The 27893-nt window shown below is 38.8% G+C and overlaps 1 protein-coding gene across 1 annotated transcript; it reads right to left on the bottom strand.

The window, feature by feature from the left end:
• Nucleotides 1-2087: 2087 nt before the first annotated feature.
• On the bottom strand, nucleotides 2088-25692 carry CRTAM (cytotoxic and regulatory T cell molecule). Its single transcript, XM_004427194.3, has 10 exons — nucleotides 25623-25692; nucleotides 19914-20060; nucleotides 17513-17665; nucleotides 15727-15870; nucleotides 14623-14784; nucleotides 10342-10425; nucleotides 8067-8150; nucleotides 6116-6262; nucleotides 4449-4535; nucleotides 2088-2726 (listed from the first exon to the last, which is right to left on the bottom strand). The coding sequence occupies exons 1-10, from the start codon at nucleotides 25666-25668 to the stop codon at nucleotides 2596-2598; spliced, it is 1185 nt and encodes a 394-aa protein (XP_004427251.3). The 5' UTR covers nucleotides 25669-25692; the 3' UTR covers nucleotides 2088-2595.
• Nucleotides 25693-27893: the final 2201 nt, after the last annotated feature.

The following is a 27893-nucleotide window of genomic DNA, read 5'->3' as shown; positions in this document are numbered from 1 at the left end:
TGGGACATGCCTCATCTTGATGTCTTTAGACATTAAATCTCTCAGAAATCAGGTATAGCAAAGTAGGCGTCCTGGTGCTGGTGGGGAAGCTGTGCGGCCCAGAGAGGGGTGTCTGAGCCCCAGCATGGTTAGGAGACAGCGCCCCTAGGAGGGCTGCCCAGCATGCGCTGTCCGAGCTTGAGTGGGTGAGGAGGGTTACCATGCAGCGGTATGTGTATTTGCATGGGTGAGAGCTTCCATACAGTGTGGTGACCTGGTGTGGAGTGTCCGAGCCCAAGCTTGGTGAGGAGAGCATCCCCATGGCGGGATGGGCACACAGCATGGGGAGTCAGAACTTGTGCAGGAAGAGGAGGACAATGGGATTGTAGCAGAGATGGGAGCTATTTACATACAGGGGATTGAACAAATAGGTTAATATGTTAAGGATAATGGGAGCTGGGTTTCTCAGAAAAGATAGTTACAAATACAGAAAGGGAGAAAACTCGAATAAACTCATGGTTTTCAATAGCTAGATTTAAATATATATTCACACATAGACCCATATTTACGTATATATGTATATATTCTCATATATTCCCTAGCTCTGTCTACTGAGATGACTTGAGAACAATGATATCCCAAAAGCAGTGAGTACATCTAGCCCCTGCGTCTTGACTTCTAAATACTGTCTTTCACTAAAAGGAACCAGGGATCCTTGCAGAAATGGCTGATTACAGGGCTGGGGCAGGAAAGGTTTAAGATAAGCCTGGAATATCTTGTACCAGAGAGCAAGAAAGTACTCAACGATTGAGGACAAGAAGGACACAAAAACCTGTTTCCACAATTTGATCATCAAATTAGCAAGAGATTAATTTAATAGTGGTAGATTATAACCCAGTGAATAACATACGATAGTCACAGATTGTAACCCATTGAATAACAGAGGAAACCATGAGTCCATACAGATATAAATAAATAGATGAGTAACTTGAAAGTCTGATGAGGAACAGGATATCTACATAGTTTTATAGTATTTCCCCACAAAATGTTAACTTAGGAGAAAAGAGTAACTTTACAGTGGAGAAGTCTGGCAGACACCACCTTAATCAAGTGATCAAAGTGAATGTCATCAATAATGAGATAAAGAAATGTAATGTGATAAACACAACATCACTTCCGTGACAGTCCCTTCGAAGTGGCATAACCTGAGTCTAACCATGAAGGAACATCTGGCAAAGCCAAACTGAGAGACAGCCTACAAAATAACTCGCCTATGATCTTCCAAAACATTCAGGTCATGAGAGTGAAGGAAAGATTGAGGAACTGTGCCAAACTGAATGAGGCGAAAATGAAACATGTGATTCTGAACTGTAGCCTCTGGGACAACTGGAGCCCCGTGGATGGAGTCTGAGGCCTGCTGGTATAGACATGTCAGTGTTAATTTCCTGACTCTGATGGTGGCATTGTGGCTATAGAGGAGAGTGTCCTTGTTTGTAGGAAATACACACTCAAGTATTTGGGGGGTGATGGGACATTATATTAGCTTACTCTCAAGTGGTTCGGGGGAAAAGTGCTTTTTTCTTTATACCTTTCAGTAATTTTGACGATTCTTGAAAAAAATTTATCAAGAGAAAAAAAATCAGCTCAGCTGGATCTGGCCCCTGTAACAAATTACAAACTCATAATATGAGTGTGTGTGGTAGGGTGGGGGTAAGGGGTATTATTTTGGAATTAGTTTATTCAGATCTAAACAATGAGAAATGTCATAAATATATGTGAGAGTTTGCTATACCTTAAATAAACTGATGGGGGAAAAAAGACCTGTCACATGTCACTTTCATATGGGAATGTGAAAGTAGGAAGTAGAACTTGTAACACAACCACTAGAAAAACAAGTATATATCTGCTCTTTATTAAATAATTTTTTCAAAAGCATCCATTCAGTTAATAATCAGTAAATTAAACTCATTTTTTTGGTACATGTTTTTGTAATGAAGTGTCCTGGTAAAAACTCTGTCACCAGGTCAGCTTTTGTGATTTATCAAGAAAATCAAATCTCTGGGTCTATCTTGCACTAACACCAGCGTCTCAGGGCACGCGTGTTGGGCATTCATTGCTGTGCACCACTTCTCCCTGAGAATGTATGTGCTGGTTACATCTTCTTAAAGTCTGTCTTGAAAGTAAGCTCTTAGGATTAGAGAACTTTTTTAGGTCCTTTTCATCCCAAAGTTCTTTATTTGGAGACCAGAAGGAAAGATTTAAAAAAAAAAATTATTTTTTAAGTAGTTCCATTAGAGCCCAGCATCTAAAAACTCCTGTTTCCTTCACAGTAAGATATTAGCTGGTCGCATAGACAGATCCCCAAGCCTTAATAGAATCCTCTTGCTCTGAAGTAGTGTCAGGCATAATAGGTTATTTCTTTTTTTTAACTACGAAGCTTTATGTCCATGGTTTGGTCCTCATTTTGCTGCTCTGAATCCGGGGCAGATGGGAGGACACCATCTTGCATTGCACTCAAAGTACGTTTTTCGTTAGTCATTATGCTCCTTCCCACAGGCTGCTCCACTGAGGTGATGATGCGGCTGCCCTGCAATATTTTCCATTGCAGGGAGCACCCTACACAACGCTCTCTGGTACACACGTGGGGTCTCCTTTGAATTCTGAATGTTGTGCCTTCTCCTTCTCCTTTGTTTTTGCTTCTGAGTACAACTGTGTGATGTAATTTATGCAGCTCTTAGAGCGGGAAGCTGAAAGAAAAAACGTGGTGAAGATGAATATTTATTTTGAACAAGATTGCACTCATTTATTTGAAACATTTTGATTGCACATGGTATTTTTAGGTCCATATGTTAATGTTTTAAAAAAATCAAATCTGAAATTCACATGTGCATATAAATGATCTGAATGCATTGTTTTAGTCTAATTTCTAAAAAATCTTGTTACATAAACAGTATACTAATAAACCTGAAATAAAATATGTAGACATTTCTGCTATGAAATAATGTACGTATTGCTGAAAAAAAAAAACACATTGCCTTCAGCAAAATTTCATACTAAAAGTATTGGCTTATGGGAGAAAGAAGGTTGGGGCGGACCCCTCAAAGCCTATATAACTCTGTATACAGAGGCTAGAGACAGGTCCAGAAGATCTCTTTTAAGCGAGCAAAAACAATCGAGTTGAAATGCTGGGTTTGAGGGCGCTGAGGGATGGAGGATGGAAGTGGAGTCTGAGCGGGGAGAACCAGCAACCTCCTGCAGCTGTGGCAAGCCCCTGGGGATGCACCCTTCTGGAGAGGGAGCCCGGAGTGCAAGTGCTTATTGTAAACTTTCTTAAAGTTGAACTGCGAGGGCTTCTGGTTGTTCAGTGGCTGAGCCGAGGGCTTTTCCTGCTAGAGGTTATCATTCTACCCCACTGTTTTGGTTCCCTTGCCTAGGAAAATGGGCAGAGGAAGTGACCCAACTTTCACATTATATTAACATCATTCTCCTACTTGCCAGTCGAGTATGAGGAGATTGATGTTATAGAAACACATGTTGCAATACACACATTTTTTCCCCTCCCACCCCCAGTTCTCACACCATCCATCCGCTCACTTGTGCCCCTCTCTCCCTGCTAGTACAGCTATTCTTTCTTTCCATTTCACACCCTATGAGGTCAAAACAAAAAAAGGCAGAGGTGTTGTAAAAGACACGCTTCCTACAAAAACCTCAATAAAACCAACAGAAACTAGCGGCAGAGCTCACTGCATTTCTTGCAACTCCTGGCAGGTAGAATAAGTTAATTTGCATGAAGAATACAAATGGTTGGAAGGTATTAGATTCTTGCTTTACTATAGTCCTGGCTTCTGTCTACTGGATCTTTGTCAAGAATGCACACACTTTCTTCCCATTTAGACTCTTCTTCCGCTTTCTTTAAGTATTTTGCTTGAGAAATTGCAATGAAGACATCCAAAAGATCTGAAACATTTCTGCTTGACTTAGTTAACCTTGTATTCATTTATTCAGTAGAAATTTATCAGACACTCCATTTGTGCCAAGCTCTGTGCTAGGATTTGGGGATACAGAGAGAGCAAATCCATTTACCTACCACGTGAAGGAGTATTGTGGTAGCTAAATCAGCACAACAAAACTGACAATATGGTGTGGAAATGCTTCATTGGTAAAGGTGTGTATAGAATACTCTGGAGCACAGGAGGGACATATAGTCCAGGGGTGACAATGTGTGTGACAGCCTGTGTGTGACAATGAGGACTCAGAGATGGCATCTCAAAGGGGCATACTTACCTTCAGCTACATGAATTTAACTGCTACTTTTTGTTTTTTAAGATGCACTTCCTAAAGTTCTACAAGATGATTTAGGCGATTGACTTTTAGTGCTAAAGATCAAACTTTGATTTTTACCCTCCCCTTGAAAGGCAACAAATTAATGAACCTCATTTTTTAAACCTCAGGTCACATAGTTGACTTACTTTGGCTATGTCTCTCTTGGGACGATGTTTCTTCATTACTTGACCTCGATTTGTGACTTTCTAGATTGTATTCTGAAATTTCATTTTCTGTGAGAAAAGAAAATTATTAATTTCTGGTGCCAGAGACATCATCTATATGTAGAAATGTATGTTTGAATAAGATGGTACCTCTGTTATTGCAAAATAGTAGACTTATCACTCCCCTTCCCATACCTCCTATCCTCCTTCATTCAACAAATCATTTCTTATTCTTCACTATGATTCCAGCGGGCACTGTGCTAGGCAGTATAAAACTGTTGCAGAAGTCAAATGACAGCAGATTAGAATCAAGTATTGTCCTTTCGGAAGGAACAATTCCAATAGCCCTTAAAGAACAATGAGGATGGGGCATTAATGGGAGATTTTGAAACACTACTATTGCATTTGCTTATTGTGCATCTGAAAATGTGCATCTGTGCAGATGAAAATCAGACCTTGTCTCTAGGTCTATTTATCATGAGAATGTTAGTCCATCTGAATGTCTACAGAGATTGATATCAAACTAGGAGAAGTGGTACTTTTAAGAGGGCCAGAGCCATTCAAAGATGTGGTATTTTGCCTTGAGAGTTAATGAGTTCTGTGTCACTGGAGGTGTTTGAGCCATATGTGGCTAAATCAGTGATGTGCAATAGCACTATAATGTGAGTCACACATGTAATCTTAAATTTTCTAGTAGCCACGCTCAAAAAGTAAAAAGAAGCAGGTGAAATTAATTTAATAATATATTTTATTTAACTAGTAAATCCAATATATTATTATTAGATATATTCTTGTGTGCATGTGTGTGTATGTGTATACTGAGTCTTCAAAATTGGGTGTATATTTTATCCTTACAGCACATCTCAAGAGTGACTAGCCACATTTCGAGTGCTCAATAGCCATATTGTGGCTACTGTATTGGACAGCACAGGGCTAAATAATCGCTGAGAATCAAAGAGGGGATTTAATTCTGGCACACATTTAGGGGATGAATTGAGTAGATGGTTATTTTGGATGACTTCTAAGGTCCTTTTCAGCTCTGATATATGTTGAGTTTATGTATCGTAATAGATATCTTCTATAATAGCTACATAATATTTTTTGTTTCCAATGATAACTTTTTAATCAGAATTCTTAGCAAAAAAATTACTAACATATTATTGTTGAGGGAGGCTGAGTGCATTCTTTCAAAGTAAGAATGGGACTGAAACAGTCTATTATGTCAACCTTTGATTGACCACTTCTAGAATATGAACTCCTTGCGAGTAGAGACCTGATCTGTCTTATTGACAGATGTGTCCCCAGTGCCTGGAACAGTGCCTGGCACACAACAGATGCTCAGTGAATGCTTATTGAGTGAAAGGATGAGCTCTCCATTTTGTATCCTTTTGTGAATAGAAGCTTCTATAATTTAATGCCAATTCTTGGAGCTACCCTAGTTTCTCTTGGTGATGCACTCTTTGACTATAGTCCCTGGTGAGTCACATCCCATATTTACTACAAAACAAACAATTGCTTATTTGAGTGACAACACTTATCAAATAGATTGTGCCGCATCTCACAGAAAAGCTTTAATTGAAGAATTTTCCCTTTTGCTAGCCAATTATTTCAGCATCTTGTAGCCTCTATCAGGTTCTCTGCCCACTCACCTTTTTTCCATATGACGTGTGCTTTCCGAAGCTTCATTATGAAGAGCTGGACTATGATGAAGAGGATGAAAATGAGGAAGGACACGAGAGAGAGCAGCAGGATGCCACTTTTCTTGCTTGTCGTTCCCACATACTGATGATTTGCTTCTATAAGGAAAATGAAAGGATTTTAGACAGTTTGAGGAGTTTTGGGTCACTGAGGATTATACACAATACTTCCAAAATGTAGTGTAGGCTAATAGCTCAGATGGAGAGACAAAGGAGAGCTTTACCATGAAGATAAAGAGATTCATATTATAGATCCTCTGAAAACAAGCATACAGGCATACAAACAAACAAAGCAAGTTTGTGGGATGATTTGAAAAATGTTTTTAAGTTACATAGATATCAAACTGGTTTTTCATTTCTAGAGAAAACATACAAGAATATTGACTTAAATTATATTCAGGGGATTCAAATTAGCTGTAAGGAATGATTTTCTAGCAAAGTGTAGTTAAATAGGAAGAGAAGTTGTTAAGGAGTTTGAAATACATGCAGATAAAATGAAAATTCATTAATCTTGGCTAGGTTAAATGTGGTCCTACATGAAGGCATTTGGCGATAAACTAGATGAGCTCTTAAAGGTCTTTCTAAGCCTAGAATTCTGGTTCTATGGGCTCTAGGTTTTCTAGATGTCCTGGTCCCTTCATCTCAACCAGCAAGCATTAAGGAGTGCCAACAATGTGTCTTGGAGCTGCATAAGAGAAAATCCCTATGCTTTAGGGAGTAGTTCTTTCTATATGTAAACAAATAAATTAATAAAAACAAACAGAAGTAAGATATCTATGCCAGATTCTAGATCCATATGTGTTAATATAATAATATGTTCAGGGATTCAGAGGCTGGAGTGGTCCCTTAGTTGGCAGGAAAGTTTCAGTGAAGATGTTGGCCTTGAAGGAGGGGTAAGGAGAGGAGTGACAAGGACTTTCCTTTCATTGGGGGCAGTTCAGATAAATGAGGGCAGGGCAATCAAAATGGGATGACATTTTCAGAGAAAAATGTGTGTTCTTGTCAGGACTTGATAGAGACAGAACTGCAGACGTAGGTGGTCGTGTGCACCTTGTGGAGGGTTGAAGGCTCATGTTCTGTGTTGTAGACTGTGGGGAGCCATAGAGGTTTTCTGAACACAAGTATGAAGGGTGCAAAGGGATGTTTTGATAATAGAAAGCTAAAAATGGATCACAAGAGGAGAAACTGAAGTTACCATACTTCATGCAGAAGATGATGAGGGTCTAGATCAGGGAGGGGGGAGTGCCAGTGGACAAAATACCTGAAAGAGAAGACTCAAAAATCCTTGGAAACTGACTGATTTTATATGTGTGTGTGCACACACACACATGCATGCACACACATATATGCACACACACAGGAGTGAAGGATGACGCCAAGATTTTGGGCCTGTGTGATGCTTTAGACAAGTTGATTTTGTGGAAAAAGATGCTGTTCAGTTTTCAGCGATGTTCAGTTTGAGGAGATGGCAGAAAATACAGCTAGACATATCTAGGAAATGGGATGAAACAGGGACTAATGCTCAGGAGAATGTTCTGGAAATACAGGTCAGGAAATCTGCCTGGTGGCAACAGAAACCATCTTGGGAATGGGTAAACTCTTTAAGAATTAAAGAAAGAACCAAGGATGGAGAAGTAAAATCAGAAGTAAATCCACATGTAAAAAGTCAGAGGAAAAAGGGAAGTTAGTTAATGGACACAGAGAAGGAGTGGTTAGCAAAAGTAACAGGACCAGGCAGCGTATGTCGAGGGAGCCAGGGAATCGAATAAGTCAAGGAACAGGGAGTGATTAACCAATCGTCATATAGGGCAGAAAGGTCAAAAAAAGGAGGACTGAAAAAGACCATTGGATTTATTGATTAAAATATCAAGTGTTTATTCTAAATGCTGTGGGGGACACTTACCAGTGATCAAGTCAGGGTCTTGAGTGGTTTGTTCTTCCCCTTCCTTGTCAATCTCTGATGTACTAGAATCTTCCATTACTGCAACTAAGGTGAAAGAAAGTAAGATACGATATATACATACGACTATATACGTATAGTGTATATATATATACACATAGTCATCCCACAGCAGCAAAACAGCTTTGGAAACCAAATGAAGTATCCTTATTAAAAAACAGCCATGTGGTCATTTTTGAACTATTAACTTCTTCCAAATAGTTGCAAATGGCCAGGCTCACTTTTCCTTATTTTGTTAAGGTAAACGTTTATTGAACACTTTGTGCCAGGCCTTAAGCTGAGCATTTGGTATATATTATTTCTCACAACAGGTCTGAGCAAACCAGTTTAGAGAAGTAAATTGTCTAAAGTCCTGCAGCAAATGTGTCAGAGCCAATGTTGAATCTCAGAAGTCAAAATTTAAACCATTATTTTATATTTCTTTCTTGATTCAGACCTATTAGTGAGAAGGTCTTTAGGATGCTTCAGGATAACAACCGAACCCTGAAGAATGGCATCTCAACCTTTATGGAGAGAAAACCTACAGCCTGAAATGCACAAAGCAATGATTTTTATGTTGAAAAATAGGCTTGGTTGTCATTCAAACCTATGCTTGCCTCCCTCTTAGAAGTGGGATGTGCTATGATGTTTTTGCTACAGAAGAGAAATTATAAAAATAAGAGATCTTTTTCTGATTTTGTTGTTTATCTTCCCTATTTTCCGTGTTTTGGTGGTTTTTTTTTTTCTTCTCTACAGTCTCTTGCTTTTTAGCCCATTGCACAGCGCCACTATGTGGACCGTGAGGGGAATGAAACCACCCATTCTACTAAAAATGGGTATTATTAACAGTAATAAAATCGTAGAAATTGAAAGCTGAAAGAAATTTTAGAAATCACATTTTTAAAAATCTTATTTATGAAAAAGCACAGCAGAAAATTGAGTTGTTTAGTAGTGGTGTAAGCCAATTTAAAGACAACTAGATTCTAAACATGTTTAAAAATATTGGATTATGAAAGCAAGTGGTGTGGCTGTTCCACTTCATAATATTTTCAATTTCCATTGCCCTTCAAAAAATTGTATGGTATATATTGTATTTATCAGTGTTTAAAAACCCCAAACATTTACTTTTAAATATTATTCAAGATAAAAAATTTTTAAACGTTATCTGATACTGAAAACTATGAACATGATAATGATATGAAGGCACTTATCTCACCAAATGGAATTATTATAGAGACACTATTTGAAACAGAAAGAAGACGTGTAGGAAGTTATGGCTTTCTGGATGAGGCTAACTATCTTGCTCAGAGCCCCATACAACTGCATGCATTCATCCATTCATTCATTCGTACTGCATTTTCCGAGTACCTGCTATTACCAGACTCTATGCTAAGTAAGACAAAGACAAATTCAATATATGATCATTGCCCAGAGTTAACCATCTAGTGTGTTCACTGTCCTAAAAACTGGAATTATAATCCAGGCTTCTAAATTCTTCTGCATTTATAGTTCAATCCTGTCATCAAAAACTATCTAAGTTCTTGACAACCAAGTAACTGATGAGCCTTCAAAGGTGATTTTATTCTTCAGTGAAAAGAACAACAAATCTCCAGATCCTTCTTCTTTGCTCATTGTTGATACTAAGTCTTTATTTCATGTTTAGTCTGTTCTAGACAAAAAAACAAAGAAACAAGTCTCCCCATAAATGGATTCAACCTTGCCCTTTACCACAGAGAAAATTCAAATGTTATGATCCGTGTGTGTGTGTGCGTGTGTGTGTGTGTGTGTGTGTGTGTGTGAACTCACGGGCATCACGGGCGTTAGTTACCCTGAAGCCCATCCCACTAAGTGAATACTCCTGATGTGGCGCTTCTCCAGGACACCACAGAGCTGGAGCCAGCTGCAGGGGGTCCTGTGTGGTCTTATTAAAAATTAAAATAGGGCCAGCCCCGTGGCTTGGCGGTTGGGTGCTCGCGCTCTGCTGCTGGCGGCCCAGGTTTGGATCCTGGGCGCGCACTGACGCACCCCTCCTCCGGCCATGCTGAGGCCGCGTCCCACATACAGCAACTAGAAGGATGTGCAACTATGACATACAACTATCCACTGGGGCTTTGGGGGAAAAAATAAATAAATTATAAAAAAAATAAATTAAAAATATTCTTAAAACTTAGAATTGGAAAAGTGACCTTCCCAAGGAGGCATGATTTTTAATAAAAGTTTGGATGATTTCAGCACTTACCAGTGGTACTAGTGGGCTGCTGGGGGTCTTGAGAGGTTAGAGAGCTGTTCTTCAGGGCATTTGAAGCTGTCTCTTGATCAGCAACTAGGAAAGGCGAAAAACAAAATTCTGCTACTACGGAGAGCAATTTTACCCACATTGTGCTCAATACAATACGTTGGAGAAGGTATTTGGCTGCTACCTGCTTATGCAGGTTTTGCAGAAACCTCAGAACTACGTGTTCAGCAGCTTCTGCTCTGGTTTTAAAATCTGAATCCCGCTGATTGCCCATCTGCTAAGCTGCCCAGCTTAGAGGTACAGCCTGCTGGACCTCTGTGGAGGGGTGCATTTGGCAGTAGTAGGCAAAGGGTATTCACTGTCTCTGTCTATATCCATCTACCTGTCAATCCATCCGTCTGTCTGTCTGTCTACCCATTCACATATCTACCTACTTATTTATTAGTTAGGTGACTTTGGAGTCAGGCTCACACTGCCTTGAATTCCAATGCTGTTACTTGCTTGCTGCTGAGGGGGTTTGGACAAGATGCCCAGTCTCTTGAATGCTCAGTTTTTTCTAACCTGTAAGATGGAGATACTAACAGCTTTTACCTCTTGGAGTTTTTTTGTGAGGATTAATGAGTTCATTCATATAATGTGTTTAGCACAATGCCTGGCTATTTATTAAGCACAATGCTTACTAAATGTTATTGTATAATACAAAAAAAATGTTTAGGAATGTTTCTAGAGGTTCAGCTTAGTGTAGATTTGACCAGTCAATGAACAGGCCTGCAACCTGGGAGCATATAAAAACGGTGCCTGTTAATTTACAAATACTGATACTGAAATGTGACAAGCAGGTAATGTCTTTATGAAATCTGTGAGTGCATCTCAGCTTTTTATTTAATCAATGAATTTTCCGTGGTTTTGAAAATTTATTTTCTCAAATATTTAAAATTTTTGAAAACTAAAAATGCCTGAATTGCATGCAAGAGCTCTGAGAAAAGGAAGAAGAACCACTAAGGAAACATTAGAGAAATAGTAATATATCCTATACGGCTAAAATGAGCTCTGTGACCATAAAGATGCCAGAGAACATTGAAGAAAAGAGGAGAGCTACTGGCAATGAAAAGAGGGAATAGCTTAAAAGCTTGTCAAATAGAGGTACTGAGAGCCAATTACAAGAAGAGCATAATATGGGAAATATTGGGGACACAGAATAAAATTTATCAATAATGATTAAGATCTAAAATAAGGTATATTCTGTGAATTCAGATAATTATATATGTATTATGTACATATGTATTTATGTATAAAACAGGTTTATATATACATATATACTTATATATATATAAATGTGTATATATATTTATTTATATATAAACTAGAATTTGTATTTACTTTGATTTATCCTCTCAGTCAACAAGTTGCTAAATAGATTCATTTAGGCTGACTGTTGTTTTGATTAGGTGGATACTGGTGCATTATGATTTATCTCCCTGGTTGGTCAGAATATTATAGACCTATGCTATCTAATACAGTATCCACTAGCTACACTGACTATTTAAATTTAAATTAATAAAAAATTAAATAATATTAAAAATTTGGTTCCTTAGTCACATTTCAAGTTAGAATTTTGGAAAATCTGTATCCACCACTATGAGCTTGGCAGCTTCCAAATAGTTAAAAGACTTCTGATGAAATCAGTGATAATATTAATAAATATCATTTTGATATTGAAATTTGCCAACATTCTTCAGATCTATATAACTCAGTGCATTGATATTTTCCAAATTATCAAGGCATGATGTGACAAAATCATGCCAGGATAAAAGATCCATTCAAAGTGCAAGATTATTCAATGGATTTTAACATAAAAGAGTATGGAAAGTTCATTGATATGGTTTCAGAGTCCACATAGCAACTGACCTGTAAGAAACTACCTTTTGTTGAGTTTTAGCATAGCATCAAAGGGGAATATCCACAATTATCTGAAAAGGCGATTAAAATACTCTTCCCTTTTCCATCTATATTTGTGTGAGGCTGAATATTTTTTATATATATTTCAAGCAAAACAACATATTGCAAGAGATTGAAGGCAGAAGTTATGAGAATCTAATTGTTTTCTATTAAGCCAGGCATGAAGGAGAGTTTCAAAATGTAAAACAATGCCATTTTTCTCACTAATTTTTCTGACATTGTAAAGTATAGTTATTTTTCCATAAAAAATATGCCATTTCTGTTAATATGTAGTAGATTATTTTTAAAATAAAGAAATATTTAAACTTTTAAAACTTCAGTTTTAATTTCTAGTAGGTAAATATTGACAGACATAATTCACATAAGTAAAAGTTCTTTGGGGTCCTCAATTATTTGTAGGAGCATAGAGGGGTCCTGAAATCAAAAAGTTTGAGAACTGTTGCTCAAATTTTTGTTCTTATCCTGTCTCCAGATATGTAATGGGAAATCAAGATTCCTTGTTTGGAATACTAACAAGATGAAATAAATCATTTTGAAGACAGTCTAATGTATGCCTGTTCCGTTTTTCTCCAAGCCTCACACTGTGGGTTTTTCAAAGGAAGCCACTTCCCTTTTCAGCACCCTCCCAGATGTGGTGCTTGTATGATCCTCATTTTCCCCAGGTCCCACCGTGTAGTGTGTGGAGATGAAAGGGGTCGGAATCCTTACTTGTAAATGTGTTTTAAAGCATCCTCAGCTAGCAAACTTTAAATTAATTGGATGAACAAAATGTCTGTAATATCTGTATGTCAGTGTAGTAGTTGCCAAAGGGAAAAAGTCGTAAACAGAGGGAAGTCACTCACAGCTGATATTGGAGTTCCTCTTTGAATACTTATTGGAGACCTGCCAGTGGGTGCTAGGTAATTGGTAGTTAGATCATAAATAAAAGTCAAGTCTTAACATATCATTATTACTAGAAGAATTTTATGGCTATGATTTTGAGACATATAGAAATGTGGCCATAAAGGAGGAGAAACTGCAATTTTCCCCTCACTAGTAATTTTTTGTAGCTGGATTGAATAGTTGTTGAAAAGTAAAAATATATTTTCTCAACATTAGTGGTTCTCTTATTTAAGACTCTGAGTGTCTTTTGGAAGCATTTAGATAAATAAAGTCTCATTTTCTCTTTGGTGATCTTCCCACATCCCCCACGTGCCCCATGCTCCCGTTCCACTGATGGGGGTGGAGGCTGCGGAGGGGAATGAATCATAAAGGGGTAGGAATGTTTGCATCAGATTACAGTACAGCCCAGTCTTTGGGTCCTTGAGTCTTCTAAATGCAGCTTCCTGAAGAACGACTTGGGGTTGATGAGAAAGTGACCAGTGGAAAGCATGTGGTAGTGAGGGGGACCTGTTAGCCACAGCCACAGCCCCCGCAGGGCGGCACGTCAGTTTTCCTACAGTGAGGTTCTCATTAACAAACGCCTTTCACTGTCAGGTATTTCATTTGATAAAGAGCTTTTTCAAGAAAGCCATCATCATCAACAGCTTCCTCCTTTGCTAGTGTGAGTGAATCCTTGTGCTTCAGGAATCTCTACACTAAGTACCTTATAAAATAATGAAGGTCAGAGTCCTATTAATTACAGACATGTGATTCATGCTCCTTCTTATGGGATACTTCTTGGCTCAAAAAGTTCTATATAGTTTTAAAGTTATTTCTTTAACTTTTGATGAAGGAATCCGAGAGAGATTCTGAAAATGGAGGCAGCTCCTCTTCACATTTAATATTTGATGTTTTATTTATTATTATTATTATTATTATTATTTGGTGTTCTGCTCAGCATATTAACATGGTTAAAGTAAAATCTTCAAAACAGTTGTAACAAAATAAATCTAAAGAGGAATCATGACTTAATGTGTGTGTCAGTGTTTTGTATTAACATAAAGTGATATTGACAAGTTTAGATTTATTTCAGTTAGTATTATCTCCTTTCGGGTCAAGTACAAAGACACAGTATGCTTCATATGATCTCTCCAAAAACATGACTGCAATAAAACTATTTAAGGTCAAGTTATGCCAGCTGTTATTATCAAACAGCAAGCATGACACTATTTGCATATGGCATTCTGCTTTCTGCACAACTGGTGTTCTTCTGAAGGTTGGTACAGTTGCAACCCGGTTGCCCGGCTGGAGAAATGTCAATTATTAAAGGAATTTGCTATTAAGGAGAGCTTTGTTGACAGTGATCTCACTCTGAAGGACTTTTGCCACTCCATCTAATTTTATTTGATAGTGTAATATTAAGGTAAATTTAAAATTATAAAGACAATCATTAGTTCTTCTTACCCAAATTTTCAAACCGGAAAGCTGCTACCAGTTTCCTTCCTTGCAGGCCTCTGTGTCGGATAATGCAGTCCACTGTTGAGTTTTTGCTATATGTGCGAACTCTGAGTGTGCTGGTGCTATTACATTTCTTCCCATCAGTTTCAAATTCATGGTGGGTTTTACCTATGGAGCAATTTAAAGAGGTGTATAAGGTTGTGGCAGTTTAATGCTATTAGATGGGTTTGGTTCTCTGGGAGACCAATGGCCTTGACATCTTGGCAAACCTGTTTGACTTCTAACCTCTTTCTAACCTCAGCCAGCTGCCTTGTACATGCTTGGCCCAGTCGCAAAGGGAAGCAGGTAAATAAGAATGGATAGATGTCTATAAACCCTTCACTACTGAAAAAAAAAAAAATCAAAGCTTATAGTGGTTATGCAAGAACAGCCTGATACTGTGAAAGACAAAGACCCAGGACCTTACTCAGGTTGGATGAATAAGGCAAATTAAAGGATAGGTCTCATAATGAAGTAGATTTGGCACTGGACTGAATCTATGATTATATAAGATCGAATGTATTGTCTCTTAAAATGTAAACAAACTATAAATAGTTCCCAAGCATGACAGGTAGTTAGCTTGCTTCACTCAAAAGGCTCCAAGTTTAGATTTTCTGTTACCATAATATTCTTATCTGTCTTTGGGGGTATAACACAGGACCACCCTGTATAAGGAAGGTCACATCTGTTCCAATTACATGTATTATATTAAATATATTTTCAATTTTATGCCTGCTAAAAAGTTTATGCTCAGAGGTAATAACTATATTGTACCTTTTATTTTATGAAATTTTGTCGGATTTTAAGAAGCCATGATAAATATTCAATTTTAGGTTTCTACCATATTTTAAGAAAAAACACATAATCGTGTTATTTGTGATTAGGCTTTCAAGATTAAGGCATGATATTTTGATTGGTTATAAGGATAATTTGGAAAAGAACTGATGAAATTATTGAATGGTGTCTTCTGGCCCCTCCTGCCACCAGAGGGTGCCAGAACATTGAAAAATCCCTTGGAAATTTCAGCAGGAAGGAAAACAAAGGAAGAAAGAGAGCCATTTCTTCACTTACCATAGAGCTCTATGTCATTGCTGAAAAGCCAGGTTATCCGAGGAGGGAGCTTGCTTCTCACAGTGGAGCATTTAAGTATAATGTGTTTTTCTCCATTTTGCATTTTAATAACTGAGGCTTCCAGAGTTGGCTTGAAAGGAGTTGCTATAAGAAAATTGATTTTTCTGTGCTTAATTAGTTGGTCTACATATCTCAGCAAAGCACAGAGCCTAATAATCTGTAGGGATTATTGTAGAATGGTCTAAATGATGAGCATATTTTTTTACTTGACTTTTCCCAGAATACAGTTAAAGGGATTTTATGTACATGTAAAGCTGCTTTGGCTATAGTCAGAATGTTTGTTACTCAGTGTGTAATCAGTCTCTAGAAATTCTCAAACCAACTGTGTTAGAACAGCAATTCTTAAATTTGACATCTAACTGTATTTGATTGGTAGAGCACTAGGTGAGGAATGGAGACCTGAATTCTAGTCCCACCTCTGTCTGTTGTAAGAACTTGGGTAAGTCCCCCAGCTTCTTGGTGTATCAGTTTCCTTGTCTGTGACATGAAGGAGCTGGTTTATGAGTTGGCTGTTTCAGCTCTAAGCTTTCATGAGCCTGTGACTCACCTCAAGGTAAGTTCCTTCTGGCCCCTCCTAACATCAAAGATGCATTTCTCTTATAAAGGGTCTTTTTCTTCCTACTCTTGTTTTGGAAATACTTTTTAGGCTTACTTCTTCCTCTTTCCCATTCTACTTCACACTTTGGCCCAGAACTGCACTCTTCCACATTTATTTACTAGTCCACTTGCCTTCGAGACACTGTAACGTCAGCTCCAGGTATGCACTAGATGTGTTAGCTGCTGGCAGTGCAAAGACAGAGAAGATATGGCCCTGCAAGGAGCTAATCGTCTGGTGATAGACTCAGCCCTAAACTGTTCATGAAAAGATCATGTGTTAAGTGCAGTGATAGACATATGTAGATGGTGTTTCGAGAGCCCAGAAGAGCACACAAGCAGTCTGAGGCAGAGTACTGCTGGGGGCCAGAAAGGCGGGGAGAAGACAACCCCTGAGCTGAGTCATGTTGGTTTTCAAAACCCTTAGGGAGCCATTCCTTCCCAGATACTTTTCCACCATGCCTTTCCAACAAGAGAAGTCTAAGAAATTCATTTGTGTGACATGTAGGATTATGTTATTTAGAGATCAATAAAAAGCAATGTTTTTAATTGATCTGTTCTGCCCCAAAAAGCAAAAAAGCAAAGATAGTAAGACTGACACTGAACACACTTGACCATCTACAGAACTGAGCCAGTCCCAGGCAATCTGGAGGCTGTCACTTCCTATCCACGCCTGTATGTCAGTACAATTACATCTGAATTCATTCTCTCTTAGGATATGCTGTCTTAAGGTTCCACTTTATTTCCATACATGTTTTGTTGGCCTAAACTAGTGTGCAAACTCCTTGTGGGCAGAGATTGTGCCTAACCTATCTTTGGTTCCCTAGAGCCTAGCACAGTGCCTGGCACATAGTCACAGCTGATCAAATATTTATTCTCTTTTCTTTTAGTTCCCTGGAGAGAAAATTTTGTTGATGCAAAAGATGAATTTCACAAATTCACATTTTAATCTAGGGCTTGCCACTCAAAATGCTCCTTTTTGTTTCCTTTCAACAAAAGATGGCAGAGGTGCCCCAGGAAATGCCTCGCTGTAGGCAACATTTCTTAACTGAAATGTTAAGTTTATAAATGATATATCATGTTCCTAAGTGCATCGCTCCCATCCTGGGTTTAGTGGCTTTCAGGCACCTACCTAGCACAATCACTTTCACTTGCTTTGTTCTCACGGGCTTGCTGTAATGTAAACACTTGTACACGCCTTCGTCTTGCTGGGTTACGTTAGGCACGATGATGGAGAGCTGATTGGTGGAGTGATGCAGAAGCTGGTATTTGGAATTTTTAAAAGCTGTACAAGAGAGAAAAAAGCTGTTATAGTGAAAGGTATCAGATGAATACAGACGCTCAGTGGATTGATTATTCACAGGAATAGCTTTTGATTTTCACACTTTAAAGGAACAAATGTCACATCTTCGATTGAGCTGCCTTCCAAATTCTAGTGTTACCAGCTGGATGCCTCTCAATAGCTCAAAGTTAGCTTAGAAAATGAAACGTTTTGATACTGGGATCTGTGAAATAATTTGCTTTATTTGTGCTTGTAGGAAATTAAGAAGAGTATGTTGGTGAAGGGTTCAGGTTGCGGGAGGATTTTAAAGACATTTTTTTTTTCTTTTTTTACATTAAGAAAAATGCCCCACTATTTTTTACCTCTGAAATATTATTCATTTGGGGTTGTCTTGTCACGATGAATGTGAGAATGGAAGATAAACGTGCTAATGTTTGTTGCTCTGGCTGAGTGCTTTTTATTTTTAATTTTTAAAAGTTCATTATTATTTGATATTTTCCAAAGATTATGACTTAGTTCTTCCAGGTATTTCGCCAACAGCAAAAAAACAACAACAAAAAAAGGCAAGCTCCAGAAAGTTCCAGTCAAGAGCAAGTGTTCTCTTGATTCTATATTGACCTGGGATTTCTATCTTAGGGCAGAGGTCTCAGCAAATCAGAGGCTCCTGAAATGAGTGGTTTTGCTTGTTTTTCTTTCTTTCTTTTTTTTTACTGTTAAGATTTATAATATGAACAAGCCTAAAATAGTTAAACCTTGAATGGCTGATCAAGGAAGGTTGTTTCTCATCTGGAACAATGGTTGTGTGTCCTGGGGCACTGACGTTACGTGAAATAGAATCCAGGAGTTCTCAACCTCAGCTCTATTGACGTTTGAGTCCATAATTCTTTGTTGCGGGGGCTGAACTGTGCACTGTAAGCTGTTTAGCAGCATCCCTGGCCTCTCTGCTGACTGGATGCCAGACCCTCCTGCCTTTCCCCAGTTATAACCACCTCCAAAACTATCTCCAGTCATTGCCAAATGTCCTCTGGAGGGCAAAAGTTACCCTTGGTTGAGAACCATGCAGCTGGATCAAGGCATTCTGCTATAGAAATTTGAGAATGTCTATCTTCCCCTAGTTTACCAAAAACAAAAACGACAGAAAGCCTTATTTAACAGAATTATCTCTACTTAAAGGTTTTTCTCTCAGAAGTTTTAACAGTTAGTATCTACTTATTCCATTGGAATCTAGCGTTAATAGTTGATTTAACTTGAAATAAATTCGTTATTTTATATTTAAAATATCAATATTTAATAATGTTTTCAAAATATATCAAAAATTTTAGAGGCTCTGCTTTTACAAAGCAGAATGAAATTTGCTGTTTTGGAGACTTTTCCAAGTACTTGGCAGTTAGGAATATTAAATGAAGATACAAAATGGTCTCATTATGAATGGGGAGGGTTTAGTAAAATCCTGCCCAAAGAGATGAACTAAATAAATTTTTAAGAATCTCTTTCCACACACAAAAAATTTGTAACTATGTGAGGTGACGGATGTTAACCAATCTTAGTGTGGTGATCATTTTGCAATATAGACATATATCAAATCATTATTTTGTACACCTTAAACTAATACAATGTTATATGTCAATTGTATCTTAATAACACTGAAAAAAAGAAAAGTCCCTTTCCACCTCAGGCCTCTAGGACTCCCTTAATGTATGTTTGTGAAGAGAGGACAGACTGTCCTTCTTTCCAAGGTAATATGTCCTGTCCATTCCTATCGTTTAGCGATCTTGATTTCATGTTAAGATCAACAGGAGAAGAGGTGACATCTGGAAGGGAGCTTTGTGATATGACTTTGGATTGCTCAGACAGAAAACGAAGCAGCTGGGTCCAGATGTGGGGCGATGGTGTTGGCCGCGTGAGGACAAAGGGCGCTACATCGGTCTGCTGCCTATCATTGTGCTGTTGGTTGTTTCATGGCCGCTGGGAGCCAAAATGTGGTGTAGGGGTGAGTTGAGCGCATGGAAATGCGCTTTGTAATTTAAGCCCCCTTTACCAATCATTCTGGTGGGGTTTCCATTTCAGACTTCCTGTGAATAAAAGCAGCTGTGTGTAAAATCACAGGCTTCAGAGTGTGATTGACGTGTAATAGTAGGTGGAGCCAAGCCCACCGTGTGGGTGACTCATAGGCTTTCTGTCCCACCAATGTGGTGGTCTGGAAAACCCCTGAGGTTGAGGTCTGGTGGTGATTTACTTTTCCTTCACTTACCAGGATGCTCATTTAAGAAAATGGTGAACCCTGATGGGGCCAGCCACTGCAGGGAGGCGGTCTTCTCCTGAGAAACGACACACTTTAGAGTGAGCGTCTGGCCTTCCTCCACGGTGACAGTTTCCATGTGGTTGGTCAGAAAGGCCTCTGCAGAGGAAGAGAATGGGGGACAGTCAGGTTGGCACCAGCCACTCCTGAGCTGAGGCAGGGACTACTTGTTCATTCATTCGATTATTTATTACACATTTCTTATAGAAACAAAATATAAGTCAGTACCAAAAAATGCAAGGAAAGGAGCGAGCACTGTATGTAGGAGCAGTAAAGATGTCTCATGAAGGAGGTCTGAATGAAGGGGTGGGGTTTTGATAGGAAAAAAGGGGGAAGTGGAACAACATCTATTGGGCGCTTGCTCTGTCGTACACCAGCAACTGTGCCAGACCATGTTACATATATTTAATTTAACTTTCAAACTAACCCCATAAAGGAAGAATTATTTTGCTCACTCTACAGATGAGAGAATAGAGGCCTAAGGTCACACAGGTCCTGGAGCTGGGATCTATACCCAGGTCTGTGGGCTTCAAAGACTAGATCAGACCATCTCATGTAACTAGGTTGGACTATCTAAGGGATGAGACCCCAGAAAACTCAGCCTTTCTGGCCTCAGTTTATAAAACTGGCGACTTGTACCTTTAAGTACAAGTTGTGTGTCTAGGATTCTAAGAAAGAATGTTATAATCTGTGCTGCTCTTGTGAATTAGGGAGCTGCCCTTCACTGGGAGTAGTTAAGTCCCACCTGCACAAGAGCTTCTATACCAGAGGGAGGATGTTCTCAGATCTCTTCCGATTTAATATTCCACAGCAGCACTTTGTCCAGGCAAACGGGAGAGTCTAATTTCCCCAAATCACAACCCCCAGAGAATGGTAAACAGTTGATTCTAAGCAGCTGCGAATTTATCCTCCCAAAAAGGAAATTGATAGAAAAATAAATTGGTTTTACTGCTGATTTGACACATTTATTACTGTTCGTTATTTCTTCAAGTTTTAAATTAAAAAAACATTCTTTTTTCCTTAGGACAAGACAATTCTTATCAATGAAAGTACCAAACACTTCCATAAACAGAAGAATACCATGGGGTTATAAATTATGAATAGCAAATATAATGAGTTTTACTGCATCATCTTAAACCTTAAAAAAGAAAGAAAAGAAACAAGAGGAGACTTTATTTCCTTGTGATAAATTTCAAGCATGAGGAAAAGTGCTTTGGAGAGCTCTGGGAATTAATTGGTGCAAACTTTTTAGTCTGTTCCATTCCTAGGTCATTAATTTTAATCTAGCCTCCGGCAATAATAACCCAGAAATATTGTATTGTGTTCATATTGACTTTCATGGGAAAACAGTTTGCTTGAGTTCTAGTGGAAAATACCCATATCATGAGCCAATACTGTAATGAACAACGAGGAGTCAATAAAAAATGATCGTGTTTTCAAAAAAGCATTGAGACATAAGGCCAGAATTCTGCTTAGGTGGGGTCATTTGGAAATATTCTCATCTATAAAATCAACTCATAATTGAGTAATAAGGATAATATCAGTAGAGATGCTTTGAGATGACAATGGAATTTCTTCCCATATTAAGCAACTTCTGAGCCAAGAATTTGAATCTAGAATTGTCTAATTTCCATTGCTTCCATAATCATTCCATTATGATTTTTGCTTTACTCTAGTTCTTGTGCATTATCTTGCTCCCCACAAACAGCCTGAAGTTTCTAGAGGGCAATGGCTACATTTTATATTTTTCTAAAATTCATTCCTTACAGAACTATCACAGTGTGAGCTTGAAAAGTAATGGTTTAATGTCTGCTTTCATGGTGGCACTATAATGCACAGATATCTTTGCTCTCCTGTTGCTAATAAGAATACTAAGAGACAGGAGGGGAGTTACTACATTGAATCAATGGTAGAATAAAGACTAGTGTTAAGCAACATGCTCTGATATCATCCTTCGGCGAGAAGTTGACACTTAGAAGTTTACCAATGTTCTTACCTTTAGTTAATGATTGTCTAGACAGGAAGCTTGCATTTGGAGAAATGCGAGTTGTGAGATTTATCTGCAGCCTGTTTATGAATAAATGTCTCCCATTTTAAAGATCTATATATCATTGTCTTTTTCTTGGGATTCTGCTTATGAATTAAATAGCATCATTTAATTCTTACAGTGTCTTAAAACTTATAATGAAATGTAGTATGGCCTTTTAACATATGCTGAAGAATTGTATCTCCTAAGATGAGTGTTTGCTCTTGCTGTTGAGAATTCAGTCTCAGGCTGCTGACCGCACTGACCACAACCATAGATGCCTGAGTTTCAGATGGAAAGGGCTATGTTTGAGGCATTGAACGTTAGTTGTTTCCTCTACTCTGCCCCAAGCCTTGCTTTCTGCTCTCCAGGCGTGCGTATCGTGCAGTGTTATCATGTAGACCCCATATTTAATTTAGAGACAGGAAATCATTGCAGAAAGGAACAATGGCCCCAGGTGAGAAGCCACAGACCCACACTGCTTCAGCTGCAGTGCTTAAAAATCTTGTTCAATGTGTCTAGGTCACGTTAAAGGGTGGAAGAGGATAGCTGTACCCAAGTTTTGATGGCACATCTTCTAAGGAAAAGTTCCCCATGATCCTCTCATCGCCATTGAGGACTAAACAGGAACTCGTCTTTAAAATTTTTTTTTCAGCTAAGTTTGGAGTCAAACTTTTACCTTCTTTGTCAGAGGGATAGGGTGTGTGGTGTCTTTGCTCACCACTTCCTCCCCTGCAGGCTCTAAAGACATGTATATCCTTATTCACCCTTAGTCTTTCTTGGGTTGACCCTGAGTGCCTGTGTCTACTTCCTAGTTCTTTCTATTTGGGCTTCAGAGTTCCAGACTGCAAATTAGCCCTACACGGCTCCACAAATGCTGAGCGTACAGAGCTTGGCAATGAATGTTTCTCCTGGGAGGTCACCACTTACTACCAGTAAGTCATGTTTACTGAGTGGATTATTGACTTCTGGGTTTGATCGTTATCTCCACAGCTAAATTCATCCATCCATGCATGGCCCTGTGTTATGAGGCTGCTAGTTGACTCTGGGGCTATAGATTGTGACTGGTTTATATATGGAACTGGAACCTGTGACCTTCACCATCAGCTGTACCCCCAACCCCATAAACTAATTGTCTTAGCAGTGGAATGGCTTCACGCCAAAGCACATGTGACCAACCCTTGAGCAGAAGGGCAAGCAGCAGTCACAGCCACCTGCCGAAAAGCACCCACAGATAAAACCTGTACAGTTCTTAAGAGTCCTTCATTTTCCCCAAGATTTTGGGAGTTAAAGTGTGTCATATCCACCTCTACTATAGGTCATCATGATAGACTGAAGAAAGAATAAAATAATCTTTCTTTTTCTTACCTTAATAGCCCAGTTACTACATGCAATAAATTAAAAAACTCCAGAACAGAGCAAGTCAGTCCTGCAGGGACCCCAAACTCATCATGTCCAATTGGAGTGCCCCCATGCTCCAAACACACCTAACACACCTGCTCCGTTCCACTGTTTCCTTATATTAATTAATGTCATCACCAGCCACTGCATACCAGAATTTTTAAGAGGCACCCTAGCCTCCTGTCTCTCCAAAACATCTCTTTAATCAATTTATTCCTCTTTTATCATTACTATCATTGTCTTAGTTGAGGTCTCCATTGTTTCTTTCTTGGACCATTGCAATAACTTCCTTCTAGTCTCTCTTCCCTCTAATTTATCATCCTCATCTGCTTCTAGAATTACATTTAAAAATGTAAAATTGATTATGTGTCTTCCTTCATTAGAATATGTGCTATGGCTTCCATTTCCTGTAGGAATCAGGCCAAAATTCCACCTGACTTGACTCCTATTTGCTCCTTCCATATCATCTGCTGATACTCCCTTCCAGATGCTCCATGCAAGTGGCCACTTGCTGTTTCCAGCAAGTTCCAAGCTCAAGTAGATACTTTGCCTTTGTCCATGCTGTGCTGTTGGCCTGGAATGCCTTTCTTATCTCCTTCAAGACTCAACTCAAATTAACCACTTTTGTCAAACCTGCCCAATCACTCTTTATCCTCCCACCTCCCCACAAGGATCCACTCTGTTCTCCAGATCCCCAAAGGTTTTGAATGGACTTCTATTACAGCACCTAGCACATTACTTTATAGTTATTTGGTTACAAGTATGTCTCTGTGGATAGACTACAGACTCCTCATGGAAAAGTTGTTTGCCATTCATTCATTTTATAGTCCCAGGCCCTAGCACAAAGTAGGATTTTAAGTATTAGTTGAATTAATGGCTAAAAATGAGTAAATGTATATATACAGTAATAAATAGTTTAATAGGATGCTAACTTTGCTCTGTATTTATTATGCTGAATATGAAAAACTACAGCTAAGTTAAAACCAGAGACACACAATGAGTTGTCTCAAACCAGAGCCCTATTTACGTGACTATTATGAGGCAGTAGGCAAAAATGTGCCTTAATTCAGATCCTTACAAAAAAAGATTATATTATTTTTTAGATAAAATCAATAGAGAAAATTACACGTACGAAAATGAGTCTGACTTTGTCAAAATCAAATTATTTCCAGCATAGCTTTAAAGAAGCACTCTCAATAATGTGTCAACAAACACGTGACTCTTTCCTGGTCAAAAGAAGTATCAACTGGACCCTACTCACTTTGCAACTGTTCTTTATGCTTCCTATAGCCTACCCTCCACTAAATAACCAGAATAGAGAGTGCAAATTGGTAGATTTTCATCATCCGCAATATAGGTAAATCAGATGCAGTTCTATGGTGAATGCAGATTTACAAGGATAGGTGCATTACCTGAAACGTAACTACGGATTCAGTATTTGGAAACAGAAACACACACAACAAACACACATACAATGAGCAAGCAATATGTTCATGTGTGGTTTCTTTTGCACGAATCTGATACAAGTTGCAATCAGAGATTCAGGGACACCTACACCCTGCCCCCACCTTTGGGTAGGAATAATTTGACCTGTGCTAAGGAGGTCACTGTATCTTTCTTTAATTTTCATAATGCTACATTAGAATTAAGCATTAATCACATTTGAAAAGTATAATAAAATGTCAAATATAATTGACTCAAAAAATAAGCACAAAGTTTTCCTTGGGCTCATTATTGTCTCTGAACTAATTAAGAGTTGTATAGCACTTTGCCATTTTCAAAGTGCTTTCACATTTGAAATTTGATCCTTATAATAATCCAGGGAGTTTGGTAGATTAAACATTGTTGTCATCTTCATTTCAAGATGCCAAAACTGAGTTTCAGAGAAATTAAATTATTTGGCTAAGGCTTATACAGCAAGAAAGTTTTTAAATTCAAAACTGACGCTCTTTCAACTGGTACACCCTTAAAAGACAGAGGCTAATAAGCTTCTTACCTTTTGCCATAACAACGATCCCATAGAGACACATGCTACCATGATCCTTTCTTTAGCAATTGAACAAGAGATCAAATAAATGCAGTAACATCCCTCAGAGGTGTGACTCTGGCGAGGCTTGGAAAGTATTAGCAAATTTACCTGGTTGTTTTCTGTAGTAAGTCCTCCAGGAACGCAGTTGACTGACTGAAACATTAGGTCAACTGAGCATCAAAAAACATTAGCTCTTAGTCCTTACCTTGTAAGGGGAACCAAGCCAGCAAGCTGCAAACTCTCCACCACATATTGTGCTGTGCTGCTGTCACACTTTGTCGACTTCCTCTAGGTTCTGAAATAAATGGAGCAGAGTGGTTTCTTTTGAAGGGGGAGAGGCAATAGCTTTGTGACCTCACGTGTCTCAACTCCTGCGTCGGCTCTGGAAGCCCCCTCTTAGTTGGCTGCCCCCAAAATACTTCCTGGTGGAACATTTAGGGGACCACATGTGTCATCTCGATTGTGGAGAGGTGTGAGTGATGTGTTGGTGGCACAAATCATTCTACTACCCGTGGGTAGTAGTGGTAAGTCAACTAGTGACAAGGCTTTTTGGGGGACGGGGAGGAGAGGTGGGAGAAATGATAAAATGTCCCTGTGTAGTGATATCACCTTATTTTTACTTTTCTAGTTTATTAGACAATTATAATTAGACAATTTTTGCTGAACCCTTGTGAATATTTTATATTTGTAACTCTGGCAACAATTTATAATGGTTATCAGGGGAAGAATTTATTCATTCGTATATTTTCTCATTTAAAAGATCTGTATATCTACCTACCCATCCATTCACACATCCATCCACCCATCCACCCATTCACCCATCTGTCCATCCATCCATCCATTCATCCGTCTCTTTGCCTATCCAGCCATCTAGTCTGCATTGCTCTAAGGTATGATCAAATATGAAAGATAAACTCCTTGTTTTTTGGAGAATATAATCTAGTGGAGGTAACAATAGGCAATCGAACTATTTTGGTATTTAATTCTCATTAATTGGACAATTGAGATAGATAGACTTTATTTCGTTTTTTTTTTTCTAGGGATACACAGCAAAATACTAATAGACTTATGTTTAGAAAATAGAAGCTAGTCTGCAGTGTTTGGAACATTGTAAAGGAAATAATATTTACTGGTTATAATTGAAATGAGTTAATATTCTATAAATGTTTTGAAGTTTGGGTAGGGAAAATTTTATCCATCAAACATGTCTTTTAAATATTTTACCTATTTTAACACGTAGAAAGAGAATGAAAAGAGGAGAGAAAATAGAGCTTTCTTGTAGAGTTTAACAGGATATAATGTAATGTTTCTCAAATTGTACGATGATACGAATGTCTTGGGCCTCCAGCTAAAAAATGCAGATTGCTAGGGTCAACCCCAGATTGATTAAATCAGAATCTCACTTGAATGAGGAGCTACCTGCATGTTTAACAAGCTCTCCAGATATCCTAAGGCAAGTTTGAGCAACACTGATAGTGAGAATGTTCTGGAATAGAAATCAAAAAATGTGGGAGCTTGCCCTGACTCTGCTACCAGCTGGTGTGGTTAGGGTCATAGAAGGTTCTCCATAAATGCTGTTGACTATATTGAAATATATTGACTTACTTATGGAAGCAGCGAATGAGGAGTTTGCATTGTACCATTTTTTAAAATAGAGAATTAAGGAGTTTGCCTGAGGTGACACAGTGAGTCAGTGGCAGAACTGAGAACACAAACCAAGACTTGAGTCTTTGGTCTGATTTTTTTTGCCCCCCATAAGAGTCCCTCCAGGAAATTCCATGGTTGATTTTCCTGCTAATGTTGTGTCTTTGCTTTAGGGCAACGCTTTATTTTTATTTATTTATTTTATTTTATTTTATTTATTTTTTTGTGTGTGAAGAAGATCAGCCCTGAGCTAACATCCATGCTAATCCTCCTCTTTTCGCTGAGGAAGACCAGCTCTGAGCTAACATCTATTGCCAATCCTCCTCCTTTTTTTCCCCAAAGCCCCAGTATATAGTTGTATGTCATAGTTGCACATCCTTCTAGTTGCTGTATGTGGGACGCAGCCTCAGCATGGCCAGAGAAGCGGTGTGTTGGTGCGCGCCTGAGATCCGAACCCAGGCTGCCAGTAGCGGAGTGTGAGCACTTAACCGCTAAGCCACCGGGCTGGCCCACGTCGCTTTATTTTTGTACCCTGTCTCCTACCCCTTAAAAAAGCCCAAGGAAGGGGGGCCGGCCCTGTGGCGTAGTGGTTAAGTGCGCTCGCTCCACTGCCGGCAGCCGGGGTTCGGAACCCCGGGCACGCACCGATGCACTGCTTGTCAGGCCATGCTGTGGCGGTGTCCCATATAAAGTGGAGGAAGATGGGCACAGATGTTAGTCCAGGGCCAGTCTTCCTCAGCAAAAAGAGGAGGATTGGCATGGATGTTAGCTCAGGGATGATCTTCCTCACAAAAAAAAAAAAAACAAACAAAAAAACCCAAGGAAAGTACGT

This window comes from Ceratotherium simum, chromosome 7, assembly GCF_057802395.1.
Source record: "Ceratotherium simum simum isolate JZ-2026a chromosome 7, ASM5780239v1, whole genome shotgun sequence".
NCBI classification, from domain to species: domain Eukaryota; kingdom Metazoa; phylum Chordata; class Mammalia; order Perissodactyla; family Rhinocerotidae; genus Ceratotherium; species Ceratotherium simum.
This window is presented reverse-complemented; position numbering and strand designations above follow the sequence as displayed.

Bases quoted from the DNA above. Each gene is read 5' to 3' on its own strand.
- CRTAM (XM_004427194.3), bottom strand. From the start codon at position 25,668: ATGTGGTGGAGAGTTTGCAGCTTGCTGGCTTGGTTCCCCTTACAAG. The intron at 17,666-19,913 runs GTAAGTGAAGGA...TCTCTTGTACAG, and splicing joins TTTCTTAAATGAGCATCCTG to CTTTTAAAAATTCCAAATAC. The intron at 6,263-8,066 runs GTAAGTGTCCCC...TTTTCCTTATAG, and splicing joins AGACCCTGACTTGATCACTG to AAGCAAATCATCAGTATGTG.